At 41.7% G+C, this 25,735-nt stretch overlaps 1 protein-coding gene across 1 annotated transcript in view; it reads right to left on the bottom strand.

Moving 5' to 3' along the window:
• Positions 1-25,735, bottom strand: part of CUNH1orf21 (chromosome unknown C1orf21 homolog) — a 221,529-nt gene that overhangs the window by 121,929 nt on the left and 73,865 nt on the right. The window contains exon 2 of the mRNA XM_028121568.2: positions 14,520-14,737. Coding sequence (XP_027977369.1) covers positions 14,520-14,613 — 94 coding nt within the window. The 5' untranslated portion in view covers positions 14,614-14,737. The remainder of the gene's footprint in view (positions 1-14,519; positions 14,738-25,735) is intronic.

The following is a 25,735-nucleotide window of genomic DNA, read 5'->3' as shown; positions in this document are numbered from 1 at the left end:
TGTGTTTTGAAAAAAAACATTTATTTAATTGTTTTCAAAAACTTCCTTTAGAAAGAGATGTGGAATATTTGGAAACTACAACAGAAGCACAAAGACTCAGTGGTAATCAGCACCACCCTGAGATAATCATTATTCACCTTTCCTGGTAAACACCTAGAGGCTTTCCTTTCAGTCCATGCACATATCTCTTGACTATATATTGCCATTTGATAGATAGAGTCATTCTATATGTATGAGTTTCATACCCAGCTTTTTCAATTTAACATCAGAGTACTTAATACAATGAACAAATAGACATGTCCAGACAAGGAAATGAAGCATTTACTATGGTAAACTCTCTTATCTTTATATCCCCAAAGTCCAGAGTTTGGAATTATTTGATGTAATTAGGTTTTCATTGGGTTCAAGGAACTGCAGAGCCAGACAGAGCCAGACATGCTGATGAGTTCCACGCCTCTCAAACAGAGGTGCCCTTGACCTTCCTTGGGCTCAGATGTAGGTTCTCCAGACCCTAGTCCACAGAGTCAGCTTAAGAGCAGGATACGATATGAGGGGGTATCTTCCCACCACTGTTCAATGGTTGTTTGCCGACAAGAACAAAAAGAAATTAGATGTAAAACATGGCTCATGACATCTGTGTGCCTTCATCAGAGCCCTGTAGTTCACTGTCATGGGATGATCCAAGTCGGTACCGAGAGCCATGGGCCAGAGGGCTGCCATCCGCACATGGGGAGCAGGCCAGGGTTGAAAGGCCTCCCATCTAACAGGGCTCAATATGTCAGTGCTTGATGAATGAGAAAGGATGAGGTAGGTGATGCAAGGCTTTGTTCTTCCATTACACTGAAAGTCCCCAGAACAGAGGAACTGTATCTTGTATGTTTTTAAAAAATCCCTTACTATGCCTAATGGAGTGCCTTCCTTGCTTCCTCTTTCAAAGCACACATTTGTTCACTGAAGTTCTTAAGTCAGACATACCTGAGTTCCTGACCAGATTCCAAGTTAACATATTACCTGTGTACACTTAGGCAAGTTATGTAACTTCTCAGGGTCTCCACTCCCTCACCTACAACTGGGCGTAACAGCCCCCCGGGTAATTGTTGTTGTTATTAATATCCATCCATTATTATCTAACGACTTATATGTTGGGCACTCGGTTATGTTAGGCAAGAGTGGTCTGTGATTAAATTATAAGCATTATCTTCAAGGAACTCACAGTCAATGATCATAAAAGACTGATGATTTACTGAATAGTGGGCTAGATTTTTCTCTAAGAAGGAAACATCTTTATTTTCCCATAATATTTTCCTCTTCTCTCTACCCCAAAAGCAGCCTGTATTTATTTTTTCCATTGTCCACAGTATTTGGGGACCTGTTGTGCCAACAGACACTTCAATGTAGCACTTTGCTACACATATTCAAGTCTCTGTTTCTTGCTGAATTATTTCCTGTGCATAAATGGTGTCAACTCTAAAATAGGATGAACGCTTTATGGGCAAGTCACCTGACTCTGCTTCTGTTGTATCCACCACCCACCAGCTCACAGGTTCTGTTCATAAACATGGATTCAACTGGAACCATTCTAACCTTATAACTGGCCAACCAACAACCGCTGACTGGGGATTATTGCTTTAGGAGTTACTAATAGGATGAAGCAATTTTCCTCACTGTTTGGAACATTGTTATCAGAAACACAATTAAACTGTGACACCAATTTATGATCACAAACTACTCACCTAGAAATATTTAACAGCTGAACTCTTAGGAACAATGGGTGGGTGGGTGAGGGAATGGTAGCCCTCACCTTGCTCTGCCCCTGGGGGATGGACATGCCATGGCTACCTCCCATTGTGTCTCAATCCTCCCCTCCAAAGATTGCCAAAGACTCAGGGCTTATCTGCAGCAACAAGTTCCTGCAGGCTTCTAAGTGAGTAACTACTGCCATGTTTTTGTCTTTATTTCACCCCATGTGAAGAATTTACTTGTGACATATGACGCATATAGAATCTACTTTGAAGACACCACCAGTGTGCAATAATAAATAACAGAGTCATGTTCTGATACTCACATGGGACAAACACTACACCGTCAAATTCTGTCTCAGCTGGTTTGATGGTGTTTATACAGTCATAACATGTATACAAGGCTATACTCCGGGATTAGTGTTTCAGGGTCTATGATTATTAAAACTTAAGTGAGGCTAACCACTTAGATAGCTTAAGGAATTAGCATCAGATCTTCTACACTGCCTGTCCAGCGTTTTCTAAATTCTCAGCCCACTGTCTGATCTCTGATATAATTTCGATTCCTGTACCGCCTACGTGAACTTTTCAGTATTTGGGGGTAAAATTACAGTGTAAAATTTCCAAATATTTAAGACACTTGTTCTGATGTGAGATTCTCTAAAGTTATTTCCCCACTGGATTGGTAAAGCTTCCCAGGCTCCTCTTGACATACCTGGTGCACAATGCACCCCTGAGCCTTTTCACGGTCGCTCAGCCTCTCACTCCTGCCCTACCTCTGTTCTTTTGTCTGTTACTCATCTTTTAAGACTCAGCTGAGGGGCGCCTGGGTGGCTCAGTTGGCTAAGCATTTGCCTTTGGCTCAAGTCATGATCTTGGGTTCCTGGGACTGAGTCCCGCATTGGGCTCCTTGCTCGGCAGGGAGCCTGCTTCTTCCTCTCCCTCTGTCTGCTGCTCCCCCTGCTTATGCTCTCTCACTCTCTGTCAAATAAATAATAAAATCTTAAAAAAAAAAAAAGACTCAGCTGAGATCTTAATCATCCTCTTTAAGAGTCTTCCTCCACTCCTGCGATAAGAGACCCTTCTGCATGATCATCATATGATGCTGAGATGCTTATATGTTGCATCATGATCAGTTCCTAAAAAACAGGGACCAGGCCTCCTTTATCTATATAGTCTCAGTGCCTAGCACAGTGCCTACGCCCTGTGAAGTAGTCGGTAAGTGCTTAGTAGAACGAACTGCTAGCCAACAAGCGCCTTTGATCAGACTCCATCTGTTTACCTGGGCAAACAAGTCTATTAGTCAAATCCCTGTTGCCCTGTGGCTATTTCCAGTGATAGAACTTTCTCCTATGGGGTAGAGTTCACATTGCTCTGAAAGCACAACTGCTGGCCTTCGGAAAATGGAAACATAAAATTCTATTTATCAAAATAAACAGTTGTATCGAACGATAAATGTTGACCATCAAAGATTTAAATCACATAGAAAAATTCTAAGAAGAAATTAAGAATCACCTGAGACTTCACAAGAGACTTGCCATTGTTAATGTTTTGGCGAACAGCCTTCCCAAACACTTTTTTAAATATACTTACACATTTTACATATATTTTCAAAGTTTACAAACAAGATATGCTGTAAAACCCTTTACTGTTTTCATTTATTAACACGTCGTAGACTTTTTTTAAATCTCAATAAATATAGAGTAGGGGCGCAGGGGTGGTTCAGTCGGTTAAGCGTCTGACTCTTGATCTCAGCTCAGGTCTTGATCTCAGGGTCATGAGTTCAAGCCCCACGTTGGGCTCCACACTGGGTGTGGAGCCTACTTAAAAATAAACAAACAAATAAATAAAGTACCTTAATCTTTAATGGCTATATCTGATAATATGTTTCATCAGTGAGAAAGACCCTGGAGTACATAGGTTTGCATGCTCGTCCAACTATTTCCTTATGATAAATTCCCAGAAGTGGGATGGCTGGGGGTGAAGGGCATGCTCATTTACATTCTATATATATATATATCTCTATAACTATTTGGTGCCCCCCCAGATTCCCAGTTATAGCGTGAGATAGATGCCCATTCCTGCCAATTTGAGTGGTGAAAAAGGTTTTGTTCTGCTTTCTTTGGTGTCGTTTATTTGATTTCTAGGAAGCTGAGTATCTTTCTGCCATGTTTATTGGCCTTTTGTATTTTTTCTTTTCAATTGCTTGGTCATAAACCCTGTTCACTTTTCAGTTAAAGTGTTATTTCTTTCCTTATAGATTTAAGAATATTTTAATACTAGTCTTATTAATCTTATCTATGTTATGAATATTATGACATTTGTCTTTTAACTTAGTTTATGGCAGTTTGTTGCCGTGCAGAGAATTTTACATGGTCAAATTTATCAACTTTTCTTTATGACACTGGATTTTGCAGCATTACAAACCAAAGATGATAAAAACACTCACCCATATTCTTTTTCATCCATATTTTTTATAGTACTTTTATGGTTCCATATTTTACAGTTCAATCTTGATTCATCTGGAAAACTCTAATATGGTGTGAGGAGTTAAGGAATTCAATTCTTAATATAAGACTTATAAATAAAGTATTTTTAAAGAATAAAATGTGAATTGAAATAGTATCTAATTTGTACATCTTTTTATTTGTTAGTTATGGATGCATTTATTCAATTACAATCACTGAGGGCATCATCTGTGTCTGTTGCCTCCTGGCCTCTCCACAGTGCTTCATAAAGAAACATCCTTATTTCTATAAACATCCTCACTGTGCATGATAAACCCAGGAGTAGGAAAACGCTACGGTGTATTGTGCACACATGCATGCGTGCACATGTCTGCACACGTATACACACACAGAGATTAATGTGTGATAAATGAAAATATATTTGTTAACTTCTAGGATGGCACTATTTTTTAAAACCACACTTCTATAGAAATAAGGCATAATATTATATTCACCACTCAAATCATATACTTTAGTCTTCTGATTTAAAGATACACACATGCTCATGTACACTCATATCTTACACAGAAGAGAAGCTGTTCTAGGTCGAAACAGAACAACAAATTATAGGAACACAAATATTTTAAAAATACAAAATAAAGAAATAAGTATTATATGGATAACTGATAAACTTTTAAAGTTTGGAGAATTACATATCTGTAATAAACGGGTTTTGCTTCCCCAGCCCCTCAGCATAATCAAGGAAAACTAAGGCTGCTAATTCAATATTAACAAATGGCACTCACACAATGCGTATTATACAAGTCCCATTCTATACACTCATACACTAAATCTCACAACAGTCCTCTCTGAAGGCAGGTAAGTACTTGTTCTCCCCATATTATACAAATGAGGAAACTGAGACAAAGAGAGTAATTTGCCAAGTTACAGGTGGTTGAGGAGCTGAGCCAGGATTTGAAACCAATTTGCCAGATTTCAGGCCCGTGCATTCACCATGACCGTGAATTTCAGGTCTCCTGAAAATAGCCCTAACAACTATAATAGAGCCTTCAGATAGCCTCGGTTAAAAGCTGGGGCTGAGCTCAAGCGGCCAGTTAGCAGTTACTTCTCAAAGACTCCTGAGCAGAGGCTGGTTTAGATGTAATAGCAAAGACAGATATCTTATTCCTGAGAGGGGGATCTCCCTTAGTCAAGAGTTTGCATGCTCAGTTCTAGCCACAGCCCTGCTTCTTTAGGTAAGTGAACTGGTGTGGCTCTTGGCTTCATTCTCCTTTTGCATCAAATGGGGATAGCAAGAGAAACTGTAGAATATGAGTCTAACAGCTGCTTTGATATTATAATTCAGGGGCAAAAGAAACAGACACATTTCTGGCTCTGGGTGCTGAGCCGGTCTCTGCAGAGGACAGCCAGGTCCCAAATGAGGTCTAAGCATCGGGCAGGTGCAGCCAGGGAAGCACTGCCAGGTGGGTGGTACCAGGCAGGTGCTGATGGCAAAACACATCCTTTCTGCCACACCAGCCAGGATTCCAGGAAGAAGCCATTGTTTCTGACTTTCCAAATTCTGTGATGTCACTCAGGAGAAAGTAACTCAGAGGAGAAATGCTGTGGGTCAAGAAACCCTCCCACCTTCTCTTGTGTTGCTGAGTCACTTTTTGAGAACCTCCTGCAGCAGAGAACAAGCCTTGTGCGCAGCTCCAGTCCTCTGTGCCTTTCACTGGATGGTACCAGAACCATCTCCACTGCCTTCTGAAGGGCCAAGTTCTTTCTTATTTTCTGCCTGAAAAGGGGCTCCAGGCAGCTCTAGAGAAGACCAGGCCCCTGGGGAGCAGGAGAGCAATTGAAGGGAACCCTCTAGACATAAAACGACAGGGACACCTCCAAGGGCCCTGCCTGCATGTCCCTGCCAATGGTGTCTGTGAACTCAGAGGCTCCCTCATCCTGCAGTCAGGCTGCCTTGAAACCATAAGTGATAAATAGTCCTACTTTTCCACTTCTCTCTCTATATAACATTCAACAAACAGGTTCATGATACCAATGGCAAGGGAAGGAAAATAGTACTCGGATTTTTTTTTCTTAAGATTTATTTATTTGAGAGAGACAGAGAGGGAGAGAGAGAATCTCCAGCAGACTCCTTGCTGAGCACAGAGTCTGACCCGGGGCTCGATTTCACGACCCTGAGATCATGCCCTGAGCTGAAATCAAGAGTCAGACGCTCAACCGACCGGGCCATCTGGGCACCCAGATTTTTCTTTTTTTAAATACGGAAAGTGTTATGCTAAGCAAAATAAGTCAATCAGAGAAAGACAATTACATGATTTCACTCATGTAGAATTATACGATTTCACTCATGTGGAATTTAAAGAAACAAGACAGAGGATCATAGGGGAAGGGAGAGAAAAGAAAATAAGACAAATCAGAGAGGGAGACAAACCATAAGAGACTCTTAACTATAGGGAACAAACTGAGGCTTGCTGGGGGGTGTGGGGGGATGGGGTAACTGGGTGATAGACATTGGGGAAGACACGTGATGTCATGAGCACTGGGTGTTATATGCAACTGATGAATCACTGACCTCTACTTCTGAAACTACATGTTAACTAATTGAATTTAAATTTAAAAGATACAGAGTTTTCTTGACTTTCTGTTACAGGAAATTCTTCCAAACAGAAATCCAGACTGACTCTACCTCAGCTAGATTAGATTCTGCATCACAGGACATTCTAGCATGGTATATTTTGAGGTGGGTGAGGGGCAAGAGTGAAGAGGTGGGGCAAATTTATTCATATTTATAATCGATGCTTGGGTGCTAATTATGCACCAGATAATGTTCTGAGTGCTTTCCATTGTTAATTCATCTGATCCCCCACAGGACTCCTAGTGGTGGATTCCACTATTATCTCTGTATCGCAGATGAAAAAACCTGGGCACTGATGAGTTAAGTTACTTGCCAAAGGCAATACAAGAAGTGGGGAAGCTGGAAGAAACCCCAGCAGAGAGAGAACTCACAATCACTGTTACGTGCTCATAAAACAGACTTGTCTCTTGTCAAAGCAACAAGCAGCTATCAGAATAGCCCAGGAGCCATTTGGGCACCTCCTCTGAGCCAGGCACTGGGCTAAGCACTTTTACTCTGGAAGAGTATGATGAAACCCCCTGGCCAAGGCGGGCTGACTTCTATAATTTCGCGAGCTCCATGTACACTTCAAGCCATTGAGACCATTGTGAGGCTCAGCTCAAGACACTGTGGAGTCTTCAAAGACTAAAACCCAGGGCTAGGTTCCTCACTCATCTTGACTTAATTTTTTTTTTTCCCCAGCTTTCATGACCATGACCTGGCTCTATCACAAACCCATCAAACGGTTCTCCTGCCCTTAAGGTTCTTTACCTACTCATTGAAAACAAAACAAAACAAAAAAGGCGGGGGGGGGGCAGAGAGAATGATTTCTTCTCTGATCTTTGGGAAATAACAATTTCAGAAGTCAACAGAAGCTTCCCTAGACCAGCAAAAGAAGTTACGTGAGAGGCAGCTAAAGACTACCACTAATTAGCGCAGAGAGATGAGCAAGTTAGAGTGTGCTCTTCCTCATCTGCTAAGCTGCTTCCCCATCTCTGCCTTTCCAGCTGTCCTGTTACCCCAATACCCTGCTCCCCCACCTGTCTCAGCCTAACTAACTCCTTTTCTCTTGGATTCCAGAATAAGTAAACTCCAAAGCTGAAATGGGAAAGAAAAGGGAGCTCTAAACACCAACACTTCCTTTCAGGGACTTAAACCAGCATCATCCAATAGAAAGATAATGTGCCGGCGTTGGTGGTATAGTGGTACAGCTATAGAAGCACAGCTGCCTTCCAATAGAAAGATAATGTGAGTTATGGATGTACTTTAAATATTTCTAGGAGCCACATTAAATGTGCAAAAAGAAACTGATTAAATTAATTTGAATAATGCATTTTATTTAACCCAACATATCCAAAATATTATCACTTCAATACATAATTAATAAAAAAATCATTAATGAGCTATTTTATTCTCTTTTATACTGTCTTTAAAATCCTGTGTGTATTTCATGCTCATAGCATATCTCAATTAGAATTAGGCATATTTCACATGCTTCATAGTCAGAGGTGACCAGAGGCTACTGGACTGGATGGCACAGAGGTAACATCCTTTTACTGTCTCACAAACACAAATGCAGATTAATTTTAATTAATCTTCACTTCATGCAATCAGAAATCACTGCAGAAAGAAACAGTGAATTATTAGTTTCCTTCAACTGCTTTGACTTTCTGAATGAATGTGATATATTCTCTTATGTAATCTTCCCATAACCTGTGAAGTTGGTCCCTACAGTATTTTAGATGGGTAACAGATTGGATAACAGCGTCTCTCTCTCTCTCTCTCTCTCTCTCTCTCTCTCTCTCACACACACACACAGACAAGCCTGTTGTATGTTCCCAATTTGCAGAGCTGAGCATCAGCACTTAACTGAAGCTACACAGCAACATAGAGCCCAGGGGAGACAAAGTAGCCAAAATCTTGCTTTATAGCTTCCCTTTTATATTCAGTCTTACACTGCTATTCCGGAAGAATTTACTGTCATAATCTAAGCACCTCCACTTACGGGATATTTATAAACCTCAGACTCTCTTGGCCCTTCAGCCAAACTCGGCCACCTAGTGATATGGGGAAGCTGGTGCTGGCAGAGCCCAACCGGATCCCCAGTCTCTCTGCCTCCAGCTCCCAGGGTTCTGGGAACTCAGGTTTCTCTCAATACCTACAGTCCGTGCCTTTAATGGGCTAACCGGCTCATAAGAGAGATGACACATAAACACAAATAATGAGATGAGACATATCAAGAAATAATCCAAATATGTAAGTATGTAAAAAGGTATTCTGGGATGGCAGGAAAGCAATACTTTCTGAAGGTATTAGAAAAGCTTCACACAAGTTTGGGTGAAGTTTGGAAGAACAGCAGGATTTAAAAAGATGAAGGCAAGAGAAAGGGCCCAATGCCCGGCAGAGGTCATGGCGTACCAGAGGCCCTGGGAGACAGGTGTGTCTGAGGTCACAGGGCGAGCTTCCAGTTTGGCTGAGGAACAGCAAACATGAAGGGCAGAGTGTGAAACAAGGATGCCAGGGTGGCTGTGAGCACTCTGTGAGGCCTTGCATGTTCACTGCGGATTTAGGATTTTACTGGCTAAGAACTAGGCACCACAGAACGTTCTGGAGTAGGAAAATGAACACGGGCAGAGGAGCACTTAGAAAAACCCGACAGATTCCGACAAAAGCGCAAAAAAAAAATGGAGAATTAAAAATGAACAACAACAACAAAAAAAATCCAAGAAGAAAACAAGCAACCAGGGAGGCTCATGGAGCTCAGGTCGGAGGGCACTGCGCTGTTCTGGGCGATGGGTTGTAGCAACTGCAGGAAAAGAGCCTCTGAGGAAAACTGCAAGAGTCACAGGAGCTGGGAACTGGAAGAGACAAAGGCCTCCAGTTTAAAGCCTTTTCAAGACTAAAGCCTATATTCCTGGAAGAATGGTGGGGCCCGGGCAAATAGTACAGTCAATATAAGTAAAGAGCTTTCTCCCCTTGGGGTGGGCTGCAGAAGAGATAATGATCTCAGGTCTGACATGTTAACTTCCCTAATAATATTAGGCTTGACTCTGTTATGTGCACCTACTTTAATAGTCTAAGTGAATGGCTGTTGAAAGAAATCCAATAAGCACTTGGCTTTCCTTAGAACTTGCTTAACTAGTTCATGATAACTTGAACCTGTTGGTCACTCGTTTGATGCAAGCTGGTTTTGGCAATCTGCTCAGCTGTCCTCCAATTGACCTTGGTAGATCTGCTGACCACTCTTCACATCTGCCCTGATCGCTGGGAAGGAAAATTCCAATCTGGAGATGGAGATTTCTGGTCTGGATTTTACTTCTCAACAGGCCACATGGATGTGAGGCACAACTTAGGATCTGAAACCTTTTATGCTTCGGTATTTAAAGGGAAAGAAAATCTACAGGTGAACGACAGTGATAAAGTTCCTTGTCAATGACCTCCTGAATTCTATGAAATCTAGGAGTCAAGATGTTCTTTTGTCACTTAATCCTCTATGGTGGAGTATTCTAGACATATTCTGTCACACACATTTGGAGTGGTCGCTCTCCTAAATAACTAAAACATCAAGGAGACCAAACTGCTTCTTAAAAATGGAAATTAGCATTTGTAAAAACACACTGTTTATCAATGCTCCCCAGCATGTCCTTAGAAGCTATGAAATTAAATTCACACCTTTAGGAAAAGGATCGAATGTGTGTGTGTACACACACTCAGAGACACATACTTCAGCGCCATCCCCAAATATGCCATCCTTCACAGACTTTGTCAACTCTTCACAACAAGCAGTAATAACATTTTTTAAACATTTAAAAACGGCTATGAAAAAGTGAACAAGGCAACTTTATTCAGTAAAAAACAGAGCAGTGCTTTAGAAAGCAGACTCTAACTGTCCAGGTTGGAATATAATCCAGTCATGGGGTTCTCACTGCCTTTCTCAGTGGCTGAGGTAACTAGTCTCCAAAGATGGCCCCCAACAATTCCTCAGACTCAATAGATGGAGACCTCTAGCTCTCTCAACTCTGGGATGGTCTTATGACTTGCTTTAATCAACAGAATGAGGCAAAAGTGACATTCTTGGACTTCCAAGGCTAGGTCTTTATAGGCCTGACAGCTTCTACTTCCTCTCTTAGACACCAGCCACCTCGTGAAAAGTTTGACTTTCTAGCTAAGAAAGAGAGACTTGAAGCCATCTTGGTTACTTGAGCCTCACTGAGCTCCCAGCTAAATTCCGCTACCTGGTTGAGTCCAGGCAAAAACAGCAGATGAACCCCAGGCACCCCACAGAATTGTGATAAATAATAAGTCAATGCTTGTTTCAAGCCACTAAATGTGGAGTTGTGATACGGTAATAAGTTACTGAAACAATGGGTGACAAAGATATCAAGTGGGTAAAAGTAAGCCAGATCTGCCAGTTACCTGTGACCATCTGTGATCACATTTGGTGCAAACTAAAATTTAAGTGGAGAAACACAAATAGGACCTTCTCTTGTCCTACACGTACTCTAGCATTCAGTAACACTAGGATAATGGCACTGATGTTCAAACTGCCCTCTGACAATTCTACCCCCAGAGCCCTGTGGGACTATCAAAAACCATCTCCCTTGACCGGTTCAAGAAGTTCTCTCCCTCCTTGTTCTGCTGTATCTAACACCATGCCACAAACCCACAAATGTTTATGTTAGAAAGAGTAACAAGATGATGAATGCTGGAGTGAATAAAACTTCAGTATAAGTATTAGGAGGCTGGAAAAAAGCTAACGGGCTGCATGAACCGCATGGAGCCGCACAGGCAGCAATGACTAGGCAGGCTGGGGGTGGACTGAATTGTTCGCCCCAATTCTTGACCTTTCTCCGCATCCGCACCCTCGTCACAAATGCACTGCCGTCAGGTGGGTTTCTCTGCCTCTTGTCTCGGAGCCCGTTCATGTGACTTGAGTTGACCAGAAAAATGATGCTGTGCCAGCAATAAGCCCAAGGTTAAGAGGCATCTTGTGTATCGCTTGCACTTTTACCCTTCTGCAAAAGAAGAGCATGCCCCCCTCTCCCCTCCTGCGGCTCACTGGTCCCAGGAGGAAGATGAGAGACATGGAGCAGAACCACTCCAGCTGACTCACCAACTCGTGATCAAGAAAGACATGCTCATTGCTGAATGCCGCTGAGATCTTCAGGTTGTCCAATACCCAGCGACAGCTGACTAATAGAAGGCTCCTTTATTAGATGCCAACTTTTGCCAAATACACATAGTACTTTAGAATAATAGAAAGTCTCCTCACCTATAAAAGCTGAAACTGAATTACCAAATGGATGGTTAGGTGGTCTCATTGCGGGGCAGAATGTAAGTGCAATATACTGAATATCACTGATTTTTGCCCTTACAGTCTATCTTTCTAGACTGTAATTTGGTATTCAAAGTTCTCTATAATTTAACCCTAACTTAGTTTTCTAGCCAATTCTCTCTCACTTAAATTTTATACTCCATTCCAACTGGATTATTTATAATTCTCGAGTAAGTCTCACATTACCTCTAGCCTTTCTTCATCCAACAAGTTTAGATTCTTCTGGTCCTTTAAGGCCAGGTTCAGATGTCCCCTCTAGAAATCTGCTCTGATCCCACCTTTTAAGGCAGTCTCTCCATCCCCTTGACTCTTATCATGATGTATGTCTTTTCCTTTCCTGGTGTTTGGCTTATTCTGCCTCATAAAATTTCCTCATCCTCTTATTAAGTCTAGGAAGGGAGGTTTACATATTATTTACCTCTGTACCCTCCATGGCATTTAGCAAAAGGTCTTGGCATATCCTGTACAGGCCAATGCAATTCTTTTGCATTTAAGAATGAGTGACCAATGGGAGGCAGCAGGGCGCCAGGCATCAACATTAAGAAAAGCAACATGGACTCTGGAGTCAGAGAGACCTGAGTCTGTGGCTTCCGTAGCTGGGCAACTTGGGACCAGTTAGTCTCTCCTGTGCTTCAGCTTCCAAATATGTAAAACTGGGATGACACATCTTTCACAGGATTGTTGTGAAAATTCACCATGAAAATGAATGTATAAATGCTTTTTGCATGTTTAACATACGGTGGCAGCTCCATTAATGGTAGCTCTTGTTACAAAAATGATAATGACATAGAATATCACGCAGAAGTTAGTTTGAACAAACCCTTGATACTAGATTATGTTCTCTTAAAAGTTAAGTGTTCAAGGGTGACAGAATGACGCTAGTTCCAATTAACTGTTTTCCCAGAAACCGGTCTCAGTGATCCGAAGTCGAGTTTTTTTTTCTTTTTTAAGATTTTATTTATTTATTTAAGACAGAGAGAATGAGAGAGAGAGAGAGAGCACATGAGAGGGGAGAGGGTCCGAGGGAGAAGCAGACTCACTGCTGAGCAGGGAGCCCGATGCGGGACTCGATCCAGGGACTCCAGAATCATGACCTGAGCCGAAGGCAGTTGCTTAACCAACTGAGCCACCCAGGCGCCCCAAAGTCGAGTTTTATTTAGATGCTCACATGTTACTCTTTGCCACAGTTCTCAATTTTCTAGGCAGTCCCCACCAGAAGCAAATTTGTTCCAGGCAACACATACATTTCCTTAAAACGATACAACACAAAATCCTCCTCCATATATACTAGCCCACTTTTAGCAGAGCATTAGTCTTCCCACAACACCCCAATTCCTCACCAGGGACCGGCATAACCATTACAATGGACCAAAATGCCGTAGAATGACTTGATGGTGACTGAACACAGGAATGCCATGCATGGGTCCAGTTGTGGGTTATCACTGTTCAAGTAACTCAGCAAAACTGCTATGTCTGCTTCCTAACTGGAATTTTGTACTAACCCACGGCCATGTGATGCCAGAGCAATCGCTGATCTTCTAAGGGACGAACTCATCACCAGACAAACTCAGAAGCCTGTAAGTGGCCAGGCAGATGACATTCATGAGTGAAAGGGACTGGATGTGCTACTCTCCAGGGCAGGCTCTGCAGTTCTCGGGAGGCCACAGCTGGACTGAGGGGGCCACTGCCTCAGGGAAGACAAACCTGGTGTTGCCAGATTTCCTGAAGAAATTTGGGGGTTTTATGTGAAACATACTGAGTTTTGAACACTGCCTTGCACTTTATTTCATAATTCTCTGGGAGCCAAAGAAAATATATTTGCAAGCCAGACATGGCCATGGGTTGGCAGGTTGTGATCTTTGCACTAGATATTCCAAAGTCACTTTGAATCACCACAGAAAGGTTAAAAGACGATTATTAAATTCATTGTATTTGTATTTTTTAATCTGAAGAAATACACATAAAAAGTCACATAAAGAGTAACTACTAACCCTAAAAAACACCTCACTCTTTCGTTTACAAATCCTCACTCACTGTACTTTTGGACCGCTGTGTTTTCGGTCTTACAGTGAGCGCACCTCTACCAGGACCCCCTGAGGTTGCTGTGCTATGTACCCATTTAAGTCCTACTAGTTATTTAAAACTTGACTGAAATACTATAAAACCTCCACCATGCTCCTCAAAATCCTCTATGTATAAATTATTACGGAAATTGCCCCACGTTAAAGATCTGCAGTGATTTCTAGCCCTATCTCGTCAGCCCTTTACCAGCAGCGCCCCCCCCCAAACACTACAAATATTTGCTCCTGAGAAAGTGAAAAGCCCAGGTCAAAAGGTCAAAGGTAAAGTTCAAGGGCACTCACCGCCGAACACATCTCCATTCTGGTAGTTCTTCCCTTTCTGGGCTTCCTCTTCATTTTGAACAGTGGCAACATGCTTAGCAGAGGCACAGCCCATAGTCTCATTCGGTCAGCTTCAGCCGGGCTGAACTGCAAATCATCTCTACAGACACAGGGACATTTTTTTTCTTTAAACACAAAGAAAATCCACCTTCCTGCTAAGTCAGTCGAGATGTGCGCACCTGCAAGAACAGAAAGCTGGATCAGAATGCGTGAAATAAAGCCTGTGTCTCGTTGTGCTATGTGATCAGCAATGCACTAGGATTCCTGCATGAACTCCCTGCACTCGGGGTAGGGGTGGGGTAATTGGTGCTGAAGGAGGAAAGGCAACATGGCCCCATTTCATCTGATTTTCTCTCGGAAAGCAAGACTAGAAGGCGTGCCCCCTGTACAACTCATGGCTGAACTTGTTGAGGAGATAACAAAAACATACGTATTTGTTTATTCAAATAAATATTTGAGCACTGCTCCTTGCTACACATAAAGTGCACGTATGTTTGCTAATGTTCTGGAATCTAAAAAACCTTCAGAGTAAGGAAAGTACATTCATGAGATCTCCCAGCCACAGGAAACTGGGAAAAATTCTCCATCTTCCCCCTCCTGCCTTGCAAGCCAGCTCTTCTCAGATCCTCAGTTTTTTCCCCAGGACGAAGTGGTCTTCCTCTTCAGGCTGAAATATGGGCTAATTTATAGATTTCTAGTGGGTTCTGTAAGGAACTCCGTATTTTATTTTACCTGAGGTGACAGTGTTTTGGAAGATAAAGGAAGGAGATGGGGGCAAGGATTCAAACTTACTTTTGTCCATTTTCTGCTTAGCTAGCTGAATGCTTTAAGGATTGAGAAGATGTGGGAAGATCAAGAGAAGAAAACAAGGCACTTGCCCACCTCTTATCAGAGCCTTTGTATGTCTACTGGACCGCTAATAAAGACTGCGGAGAATTTATGGATAGACCACAAAGGAGATAGTCCTCTAGCTAACTTAAGTAAATATACCTTCCCCACCCCACCGAAGGTCGCTTCCCAAATTCTCAGGGTTTGCTGTTTATTTATTTTATTCTTTCATCATCCTTTTCCAGCCATTTCAATCTTGTAGATGACTTATGCCAGTATCATAGATGTTTGCTTTGGGTATCTACCCATTCTTTTGTCTCCATCCAGCCTGCCGTAGCACAGGCCCTTACCTCTTTACACCCAAGCGGAGCAAAAGAAGCATCAGGCCATGCACCTGATACGAATTAGCACTTGCACCTCCCCTTTATGAACAACTGATGTTTCTCAGCCTAAGGAACAGGGCTATAGAAACCGAAACACAGCTGCAGGCCTCCTTCCTAGAGCTCTAAGGACACCTATGGATGTAGAAATCTAATCATTTAAGCCTTAAAGTATCAGCAAAGGGAATTTTTCAAATTAACCTAATACTGAAAGGTAATTCTAAATCAATCTCCAAAACAAACTTAGATACAAAGGTAATGATCTTAAATGAAGCCAAGCAAATGCAAATTGCAGTATTTCTTCATACTACTTTCTAGCACTGGTTCTATCAAATCATTAACAGGAAGTATAGGGTTAGGGTTAGTTGGTCAAGTTTTACAAAAAAGGAAGATTTTTTTTATTCCCTAGACAGTTAATGTTTGTAGTTTCTCTACACGATTGGGTAACCTCTTAACACATTTTGATTTGGTCTATTCATACTGGTATATATAACTCAGGGCCCTGACAGGGGAAATGTGCATGAGGAAGACATTTTTTGAAAATCTACACAATGTTGTGTAGGAGTGCCATGATAGAGGTTTCACAGAAATCTATGGCAATGCAGAATTTAAAAAAAAAATGAAATTATGACTGGGCAAAGACAGGAATTAAAAGAGGAAGTGGTATTTTGTAGAGACTTCAAAGTCTTGTAGAATTTTTTTTTTTAAGATTTTATTTATTTATTTATTTGAGGGAGAGAGACAGAGATAGTGAGAGAGAGCATGAACAGGGAGGAGCGGGAGAAGCAGACTCCCTGCTGAGCAGGGAGCCCGATGCGGGACTCGATCCCAGGACCCTGAGATCATGACCAGAGCCGAAGACAGCCGCTTTACCGACAGAGCCACCCAGGTGCCCTCTGGTAGAAATTTGCAAGGCTGCAAGGACAGTGGCATCATCCAGACATAAGGAAGTGCCTGAGTGAAGACACTAGAATGCGGAAGAGCGCGTGTGCGCGTGAGTCCATACTCACCCTCGTTTGGCGGGAGGAGGTGGGAGCGGGGCAGGGAAGGGGACTGTGGGCTGACGCTGTGAAGGGCCTTATCCAACTTAAAGATAAGGACGTCTCTCTGGTGCCAAGTTGAGCACACTTTGAGAGATATTCAATTAGTAGTGCAGAAATCCATTCTGTCAACCTACCATAGTTTTTGAAGAAACACCACCGAATTGTGAGACAAGAAGAATGAGAGATGGGATTCAGCTCTGAAGGTAGAAGAAGGGGAAAATTCCTCTCCAACCGGGAGGCTGCTGAGGGTCATTGCTGCCACCGCCGCCATGCGTTGACGGCCAGCACGTTCTCAGGGGTCGACCTCCCTCAGTCCCACCTCAAGCATCACCACCTAAGGGAACTGGATTCCTCACTTTTCAGAAAGGAATGTAGGAAAGCAAGCTCATGCGTCCACAGGAGAGCAAACTGAAGTGAGAGGGGAAACCTCCCCGTTGCCACCTCTTCAAAACAAAGTAAAAACAGGAAGGAGAGTGGGAAACCCTAACAGAATCCCTGAAGGACAGTGGTGATCCAAGGGAACTTGACAACTGTCCTCTCTGGAAGTCCCTCTCACTGTCCCCATCCTCATTCCAAATTCCTGCTTACAGCCTCGTAAGTGATCCAAGAAGTTAATGTAAGGATCTAAGATGTGAATTATCCTTTGCTACCCTTGAAAAGCATTGTGTGGTGTTTCTTCCGTGTTGTAGAAGCTGTGTTTGTATCAAGAAGTCTTACTTGCATTTAAAAAGGTGAAATCACACAAAAATCAAATAAACCGCAGCAAGCTAACAAAAATGAAACATGTAAGAATAACTTTTAGGAGGACTTCTCTGTTATTCAGGCATGGAGGTGAGGGGCATGTTAATAAGCAGATTAGACATGATTTACATCCAATTCAAGGGATGACTCAGGAAGCTTCCATTTAATTATATTTTTTAAAAGACATGCATGATCGATATGAGTTCTCTCAGAATCCTAACTAGGTAGGGATTTTGTTTTTGAAACACACACACTCTATATTTTATAGCAGTAATTTAATGAGTGGTGTTTTCAAGTTTTACAACTTCATCAGAAATATATTTTAATATTTTGCCTTGGGAGGGGCAGAGGGAAAGGGAGAGGGAGACAAAGAATCTTAAGCAAGCTCCACGCCCCGTGTAGAGGTGGACACGGGGCTCAATCTCACAACCCTGAGATCATGACCTGAGTTGAAATCAAGAGTTGGATGCTTCACCGATTGAGCCATCCAGGAGCCCCAATATTTTGCCCATTTTGAAGGTTATGATTATGAAGTCATTTAAGAGGCAGAAGATCTCTAATTCATAAAGTTAACCATGGATCAGTAGGGAAAGCTTTTTACTATGTTATCTGGATCCTGCACATAAGCAATTGTCCAATCATTCATTCATTTAATCAACAAATACTTATTGAAAACTACTAAGTGTCTGGCAAGCATGGGGTATACAGAGATACACAAGGTACAGTTTTCCTCCCTATCCCCACAGAACATGAACATTTGGAGAGAAGCGATCACGAGAAAGACTAGTTTCGCAGCAGTGATGGTACAGCTACTGTGGGTCAAATCCAAGAAGAGAGGTGAGTTCACCCCACAGGCACCTGATTCAGCCTTGAGAGAGAGAATGTCAAGAGAGATCAGGCTTGAGGCCTGACCATAGCTAAAGAATCATCATTAAAACACCCCTGCATTGCACCTCTTTCATAGCCTGATGCAATGTCACGGTTTCATTTCCACTGAAAATTCTCTCACTTTGACTACAGTCCCACCCACTGAGACCTCAAACTGAGCAGACCCTCAGAAATGTCCCCCTAATGTCTGCCACGATAATCTGCCCCAAACGCTTCCCTCTGGTTTGTACTATCCCTCATAGAAACCCTAGCATTTTTTTTTTTTTAGCTTCTATTTTCTCATTGGCTTTGCTCAGCTTTTCTCTGCCAACGCCTATACCCTCTATTCACGCCCCTTCCTGAAACCACAGCACTTAGAGAGGTGAGTCCGATGGTGCAGATGAACATGCTGAGACCACGAAGCTGGGCAGAGCTGTGTCTCGTTTTCACTTATTGTTATTAACAGCATGCTATTTCTGAAGTCAGATCACAGTGTGAGAATTAAGCTGAAGTATCTCTTTGATGTTTGATAGAATCTTCTAATAATACCAACTCCCCCTGAGGATAGTTTTAAAAAACTAAATAATCTATATGATAGGATCATCAGGTACCTCTAAAACATGGGATCCACTTAATTGCCCATGGCTTTGTATAAAAATCCCCCAAACAGTTGTATGGGTACATTATCCTGTACCATGAAATGAGAAGTTGGAATCCCTATCCACAATGCTATGAGCCAACTGACTTTAGGACCATCTTTATAGGATATTTTTCCTGCCTTTGATAAAATACATTAGAAATTTGCAAATCCAATTCAAAAATTTTAAAAAGGGCTAAAACATTTGTAACCATGCATATTTATCATTCCTTACACTATGCCTCAGGCCCCCTTAGGTGATGCTTTGAGTATCACTAGGGGAATTACTGTTAGAGAACACTCCACATTGTAACACGAGAAAGTTCTTTTCTATACACAACTAAGCCCATTACCTTTCTATGAATACCTATTACATACATGTGACATTTGTCCTTTTATAAGAAAAGACTATGATTATGGCTTTTTCCCCATGCCAGTGATTTCTCTTTGTTTTTTATGGTTTTCAGCTTTACTGAGGTAAAACTGACAAAACTGCAATACACTGCAACTGTTCAAGCTCCATAAAGATGATCTGATACACCCATACATTGTGAAAGGGATCCCACCATTGGGTTAACACATCTAGCAACTCTCCTATTTACATTTCTCTCTCTCTCTCTCTCTCTCTGGCAAGAACACTTTTAGCAATCTGCAATTATAAAACACAGTGCCAATCAACTACAGTCACCATGTTTTATATTAGATTCTCAGACCTTATTCATCTTGTAACTGAAAGTTTGTATCCTTCTACCAACCTCTCTTTATTTCTCCCATCCCCCAGTCCCTGGCTACTGTTGCTGAGTTTGACTTATTTTATTTTTAGATTGCACATATAAGTGACGCCATGCAGTATTTGTCTTTCTCTCACTTCACTTAGCAAAATGCCCTCTAGTTCATTGGTGTTGTTGCAAATGACAAGATCTCTTCCTCTTTTTAAGGTTAGTATTCCAGTGTGAAAGAGAGAGAGAGAGAGAGAGAGAGAGAGTGTGTATGTATGTGTGTGTGTGTGTGTGTGTGTGACATTTTCTTGATCCATTCATCCAGGACACTTAGGTTGTTTCCACACCTTGAATATTGTGAATAATTCTGCAGTGAACATGGAAGTGCAGACATCTCTTTGAAATAGTGATTTTGTTCCCTTTGAATATATATCCAGAAGTGGAATTGCTGATGGCCTTTTTCTTTACCTGAATTTTTTTTAACTCAAAGCACAGTTTCATCAGAAAACCTATTCTTAAAAAATTGGGAAGGAAGCGGGGCACGGAGCAAGATGGCAGAGGAGTAGGAGACCTGGATTTCGTCTGATCTCAGGAATTCAGCCGGATAGGGATCAAACTATTCTGAACACCTACGAACTCAACAAGAGATCAAAGAAAAGAATAGCAGCAAATCTCCGAACAGAAAAGCGACCACTTTCTGGAAGGTAGGACATGCAGAGAAGTGAATCTGAGGCGATATCCGGGAGGATAGACGGCGGGAGAGGGGGCCTCCGTCGGCTGCTTCCGGCAAGTGATAGAGCCGCAGAGCACAAAATCGGAACTTTTAGAAGTCGGCTCCGCTGAGGGACGTCGCTCCAGTGGCTAAGCGGGGAGTGGAACCCTCGTGGGACAGTGTGGTCTCAGGACCCTCGGGGTCACAGAAAGACCGGGGGTGCCTGAGTGCGGCAGAGCTCACAGGTATCGGAGCGGGGAAGCCGGCTGCAGAGATGGAGCCGAGGCACGGGCTCTCAGCTCGGGGTTGCCATAAACCGTGATCCGCGGCCCAGTTGGGCCACTGCTCCTCCAGCAGGGGCCCAACAAGCGGCAGATCCGGGGAGACTCCCCTTCCTCCCCTGGGAGGAGCGGCGCGGGAACGCACCGCAGGGATCTGCTGGGTTTGGAGACTCCACACGGGGCCGGGTGCCAGAGATAGAAACGCTCGGTCACAGGCCCGGTGAGCACGGAGTGTGGCCGGAGACCGGGGAGACGGGAGTGACTGCTTTTCTCTGGGGGCGCACTGAGGAGCGGAGCCCCGGGTTCTCAGCTCCTCTGGGGCGGAGATTGGGAGGCCGCCATTTTCACTCTCGTCCTCCAAAGCTGTACCGAGAGATTGCAGGGAACAAAAGCTCCTGAGAGCAAACCCGGCCAGATTGCTTAGCCCTGGACCAAGGAGGGCAGGGCAATTCTGCCTCCAGCAAAGACATTTGGGAACCACGGCAACAGGCCCCTCCCCCAGAAGATCAGCACGAACAGCCGCAAGCCAAGACCAAGTTTACCGATCAAGGAGAACGGGAGAACTCCAGCGCTAGGGGAATACTGCGCATAGAATTCATGGCTTTTTTACCATGATTCATTAGTTTTTCAAAGTTAATTTTTTTAACTGTTTTTTTTTTTGAATTTTTCTTTTTCCCTTTTTCAACCAACATCTTATCAATCCCTTTTTAAAAAAATTTTTTTTATTTTTCATTTTTAGAGTCATATTTTATCCCTTCATAGTAGTTACCCTTATTTTTGGCATATATATATATATATATATATATAAGTTGTTCTCTCTTTAAAATTTAAAATTTTGAGATAGTTTCTTCTAACAGATCAAAATATACCCTAAATCACTAGTGTATGGCTTTGTTCTAGTCTCCTGCCTGATCACATTCTCTCCCTTTTTTCTCTTTTCTTTTTTTAAATCTTTTTTCAAACTTCTTATCAATTCCTTTTATAAAATCTTTTATAATTTTCATCTTTACAGTCATATTCCATCCCTTCATTGTATCAACCCTTATTTTGTACATATATAAGTCTTTCTTTCTTTAAAATTTTGGGAGGCACTTTCTTCTAACAGACCAAAATACACCCAAAATCTAGTGTGTGGCACTGATCTATGCACTAGCCTGATCATATTTGATCATATTCTGTTTTTTTTTGTTTTGTTCCGTTTCTGTTTGTTTTTATCTTTTTCTTTTTTTTTCTCTTTCTTTTTTCATTCTTTCCCTTTCTTTTCCCCTCGTTTCAGGTCTTTTCTGATTTCTTTAGAGTATATTTACTGGGGATGTTGTTAACCTGTTAGCATTTTGTTCTCTCATTCATCTATTCTCCTCTGGACAAAATGACAAGACGAAAAAAATCACCTCAGCAAAAAGAACAAGAGGTAGTACCGTCTGCCAGGGACCTACTCAATACAGACATTAGTACGATGTCGGACCTAGAGTTCAGAATCATGACTTTAAAGATACTAGCTGGGCTTGAAAAAAGCATGGAAGTTATTAGAGAAACCCTTTCTGGAGAAATAAAAGAACTAAAATCTAACCAAGTCGAAATCAAAAAGGCTATTAATGAGGTGCAATCAAAAATGGGGCACTAACTGCTAGGATAAATGAGGCAGAAGAGAGAATCAGCAATATAGACGACCAAATGATGGAAAATAAAGAAGCTAAGAAAAAGAGAGATAAACAACTACAGGATCACGAGGGCAGAATTCGAGAGATAAGCGATACGATAAGACAACACAACATTAGAATAATTGGGATGCCAGAAGAAGAAGAGAGAGAGAGAGGGGCAGAAGGTTTTTGGAGCAAATAATAGCAGAGAACTTCCCTAATGTGAGGGAGGAAACAGGCATCAAAATCCAGGAGGCACAGAGAACCCCTCTCAAAATCAATAAAAATAGGTCAACACCCCAAAATGTAATAGTAAAACTTACGAGTCTCAGAGACAAAGAGAAAATCTTGAAAGCAGCTCGGGGGAAGAGATATGTAACCTACAATGGTAGAAACATCAGATTAGCAACAGACCTATCCACAGAGACCTGGCAGGCCAGAAAGGACTGGCATGATATATTCAGAGCACTAAACGAGAAAAATATGCAGCCAAAAATACTATATCCAGCTAGGCTGTCATTGAAAATTGAAGGAGAGATAAAAAGCTTCCAGGACAAACAAAAACTAAAGGAATTTGCAAACACGAAACCAGCCCTACAAGAAATATTGAAAGGGGTCCTCTAAGCAAAGAGAGAGCCTAAAAGCAGTATAGATCAGAAAGGAACACAGACAATATACAGTAACAGTCACCTTACAGGCAATACAATGGCACTAAATTCATACCTTTCAATAGTTACCCTGAATGTAAATGGGCTAAATGCCCCAATCAAAAGACACAGGCTATCAGATTGGATTAAAAAACAAGACCCATCAATATGCTGTCTGCAAGAGACTCATTTTAGACCCAAAGACAAGCCCACATTGAAAGTGAAGGGGTGGAAAACCATTTAACATGCTAATGGACACCAAAAGAAAGCTGGGGTGGCAATCCTTATATCAGACAAATTAGATTTTAAACCAAAGACTGTAATAAGAGATGAGAAGGACACTATATCCTACTTAAAGGGTCTATCCAACAAGAAGATCTAACAATTGTAAATATCTATGCCCCTAACATGGGAGCAGCCAATTATATAAGGCAATTAATAACAAAAGGAAAGAAACACATTGACAACAATACAATAATAGTGGGGGACTTTAACACCTCCCTCAATGAAATGGACAGATCATCTAAGCAAAAGATCAACAAGGAAATAAAAGACTTTAAATGATACACTGGACCAAATGGACTTCACAGACATATTCAGAACATTCCATCCCAAAGCAACGGAATACACATTCTTCTCTAGTGCCCATGGAACATTCTCCAGAATAGATCCCATCGTAGGTCACAAATCAGGTCTCAACCGGTACCAAAAGATTGGGATTATTCCCTGCATATTTTCAGACCACAATGCTTTGAAACTAGAACTCAATCACAAGAGGAAAATCGGAAAGAACTCAAATACCTGGAGGCTAAAGAGCAACCTACTAAAGAATGAATGGGTCAACAAGGAAATTAAAGAAGAATTTAAAAAATTTATGGAAACCAATGAAAATGAAAACACAACTGTTCAAAATCTTTGGGATACACAAAGGCAGTCCTAAGAGAAAAGTATATAGCAATACAAGCCTTTCTCAAGAAACAAGAAAGGTCTCAAATACACAACCTAACCCTACACCTAAAGGAGCTAGAGAAAAAAACAGCAAATAAAGCCTAAACCCAGCAGGAGGAGAGAAATAATAAAGATCAGAGCAGAAATCAATGAAATAGAAACCAAAAGAACACTAAAACAGATCAACGAAACTAGGAGCTGGTTCTTTGAAAGAATTAACAAGATTGATAAACCCCTGGCCAGACTTATCAAAAAGAAAAGAGAAATGACCCAAATCAACAAAATCATGAATGAAAGAGGAGAGATCACAACCAACACCAAAGAAATACAAACAATTATAAGAACATATGATGAGCAACTCTATGCCAGCAAATTAGATAACTGGAAGAAATGGGTGCATTCCTAGAGATGTATCAACTACCAAATTTGAACCAGGAAGAAATAGAAAACCTGAACAGACCTATAACCACTAAGGAAATTGAAGCAGGAATCAAAAATCTCCCAACAAACAAAGCCCAGGGCCAGATGGCTTTCCAGGGGAATTCTACCAAACATTTCAAGAAGAATTAATACCTATTCTTCTGAAACTGTTCCAAAAAATAGAAATGGAAGGAAAACTTCCAAACTCATTTTATGAGGCCACCATTACACCTTGATCCCAAAACCAGACAAAGACCCCATCAAAAAGGAGAATTACAGACCAATATCCTTGATGAACATGGATGCAAAAATTCTCACCAAAATACTAGCCAGTAGGATCCAACAGTACATTAAAAGGATTATTCACCACGACCAAGTGGGATTTATCCCTGGGCTGCAAGGTTGGTTCAACATCCGCAAATCAATCAACGTGATACAATATATTAACAAAAGAAAGAACAAGAATCATATGATCTTCTCAATAGATGCAGAAAAAGCATTTGACAAAGTACAGCATCCTTTCTTGATCAAAACTCTTCAGAGTATAGGGATAGAGGGTACAGACCTCAATATCATAAAAGCCATCTATGAAAAACCTACAGCGAATATCATTCTCAATGGGGAAAAGCTGAGAGCTTTCCCCCTAAGGTCAGGAACGCGGCAGGGATGTCCACTATCACCACTGCTATTCAACATAGTATTAGAAGTCCTAGCCACAGCAATCAGACCACAAAAAGAAATCAAAGGCATCCAAATCGGCAAAGAGGAAGTCAAACTCTCACTCTTTGCAGATGATATGATACTGTATGTGGAAAACCCAAAAGACTCCACCCCAAAACTGCTAGAACTCATACAGGAATTCAGTCAAGTGGCAGGATATAAAATCAATGCACAGAAATCAGTGGCATTCCTATACACCAACAACCAGACAGAAGAGAGACAAATCAAGGAGTCAATCCCATTTACAACTATACCCAAAAGCATAAGATACCTAGGAATAGATCTAACCAAAGAGGCAAAGGATTTGTACTCAGAAAACTATAAAATACTCAGGAAAGAAACTGAAGACACAAAGAAATGGAAAAACGTTCCATGCTCATGGATTGGAAGAACAAACATTGTGAAGATGTCAATGCTACCTATAGCAATTTACACATTCAATGCAATCCCCATCAAAATACCATCCTTTTTTCAAAGAAATGGAACAAATAATCCTAAAATTTGTATGGAACCAGAAAAGACCCAAATAGCCAGAGGAATGTTGAAAAAGAAAAGCAAAGCTGGCGGCATCACAATTCCGGACTTCCCGCTCTA

The sequence above is a fragment of the Eumetopias jubatus genome, unplaced genomic scaffold (genome assembly GCF_037043125.1).
Source record: "Eumetopias jubatus isolate StellerSeaLion01/CBP00866 unplaced genomic scaffold, mEumJub1_p1.0 scaffold_12, whole genome shotgun sequence".
Classification (NCBI taxonomy): Eukaryota; Metazoa; Chordata; class Mammalia; order Carnivora; family Otariidae; genus Eumetopias; species Eumetopias jubatus.
Note: the sequence above shows the minus strand (reverse complement) of the source record. Positions and strands in the feature narration are given on the sequence as shown.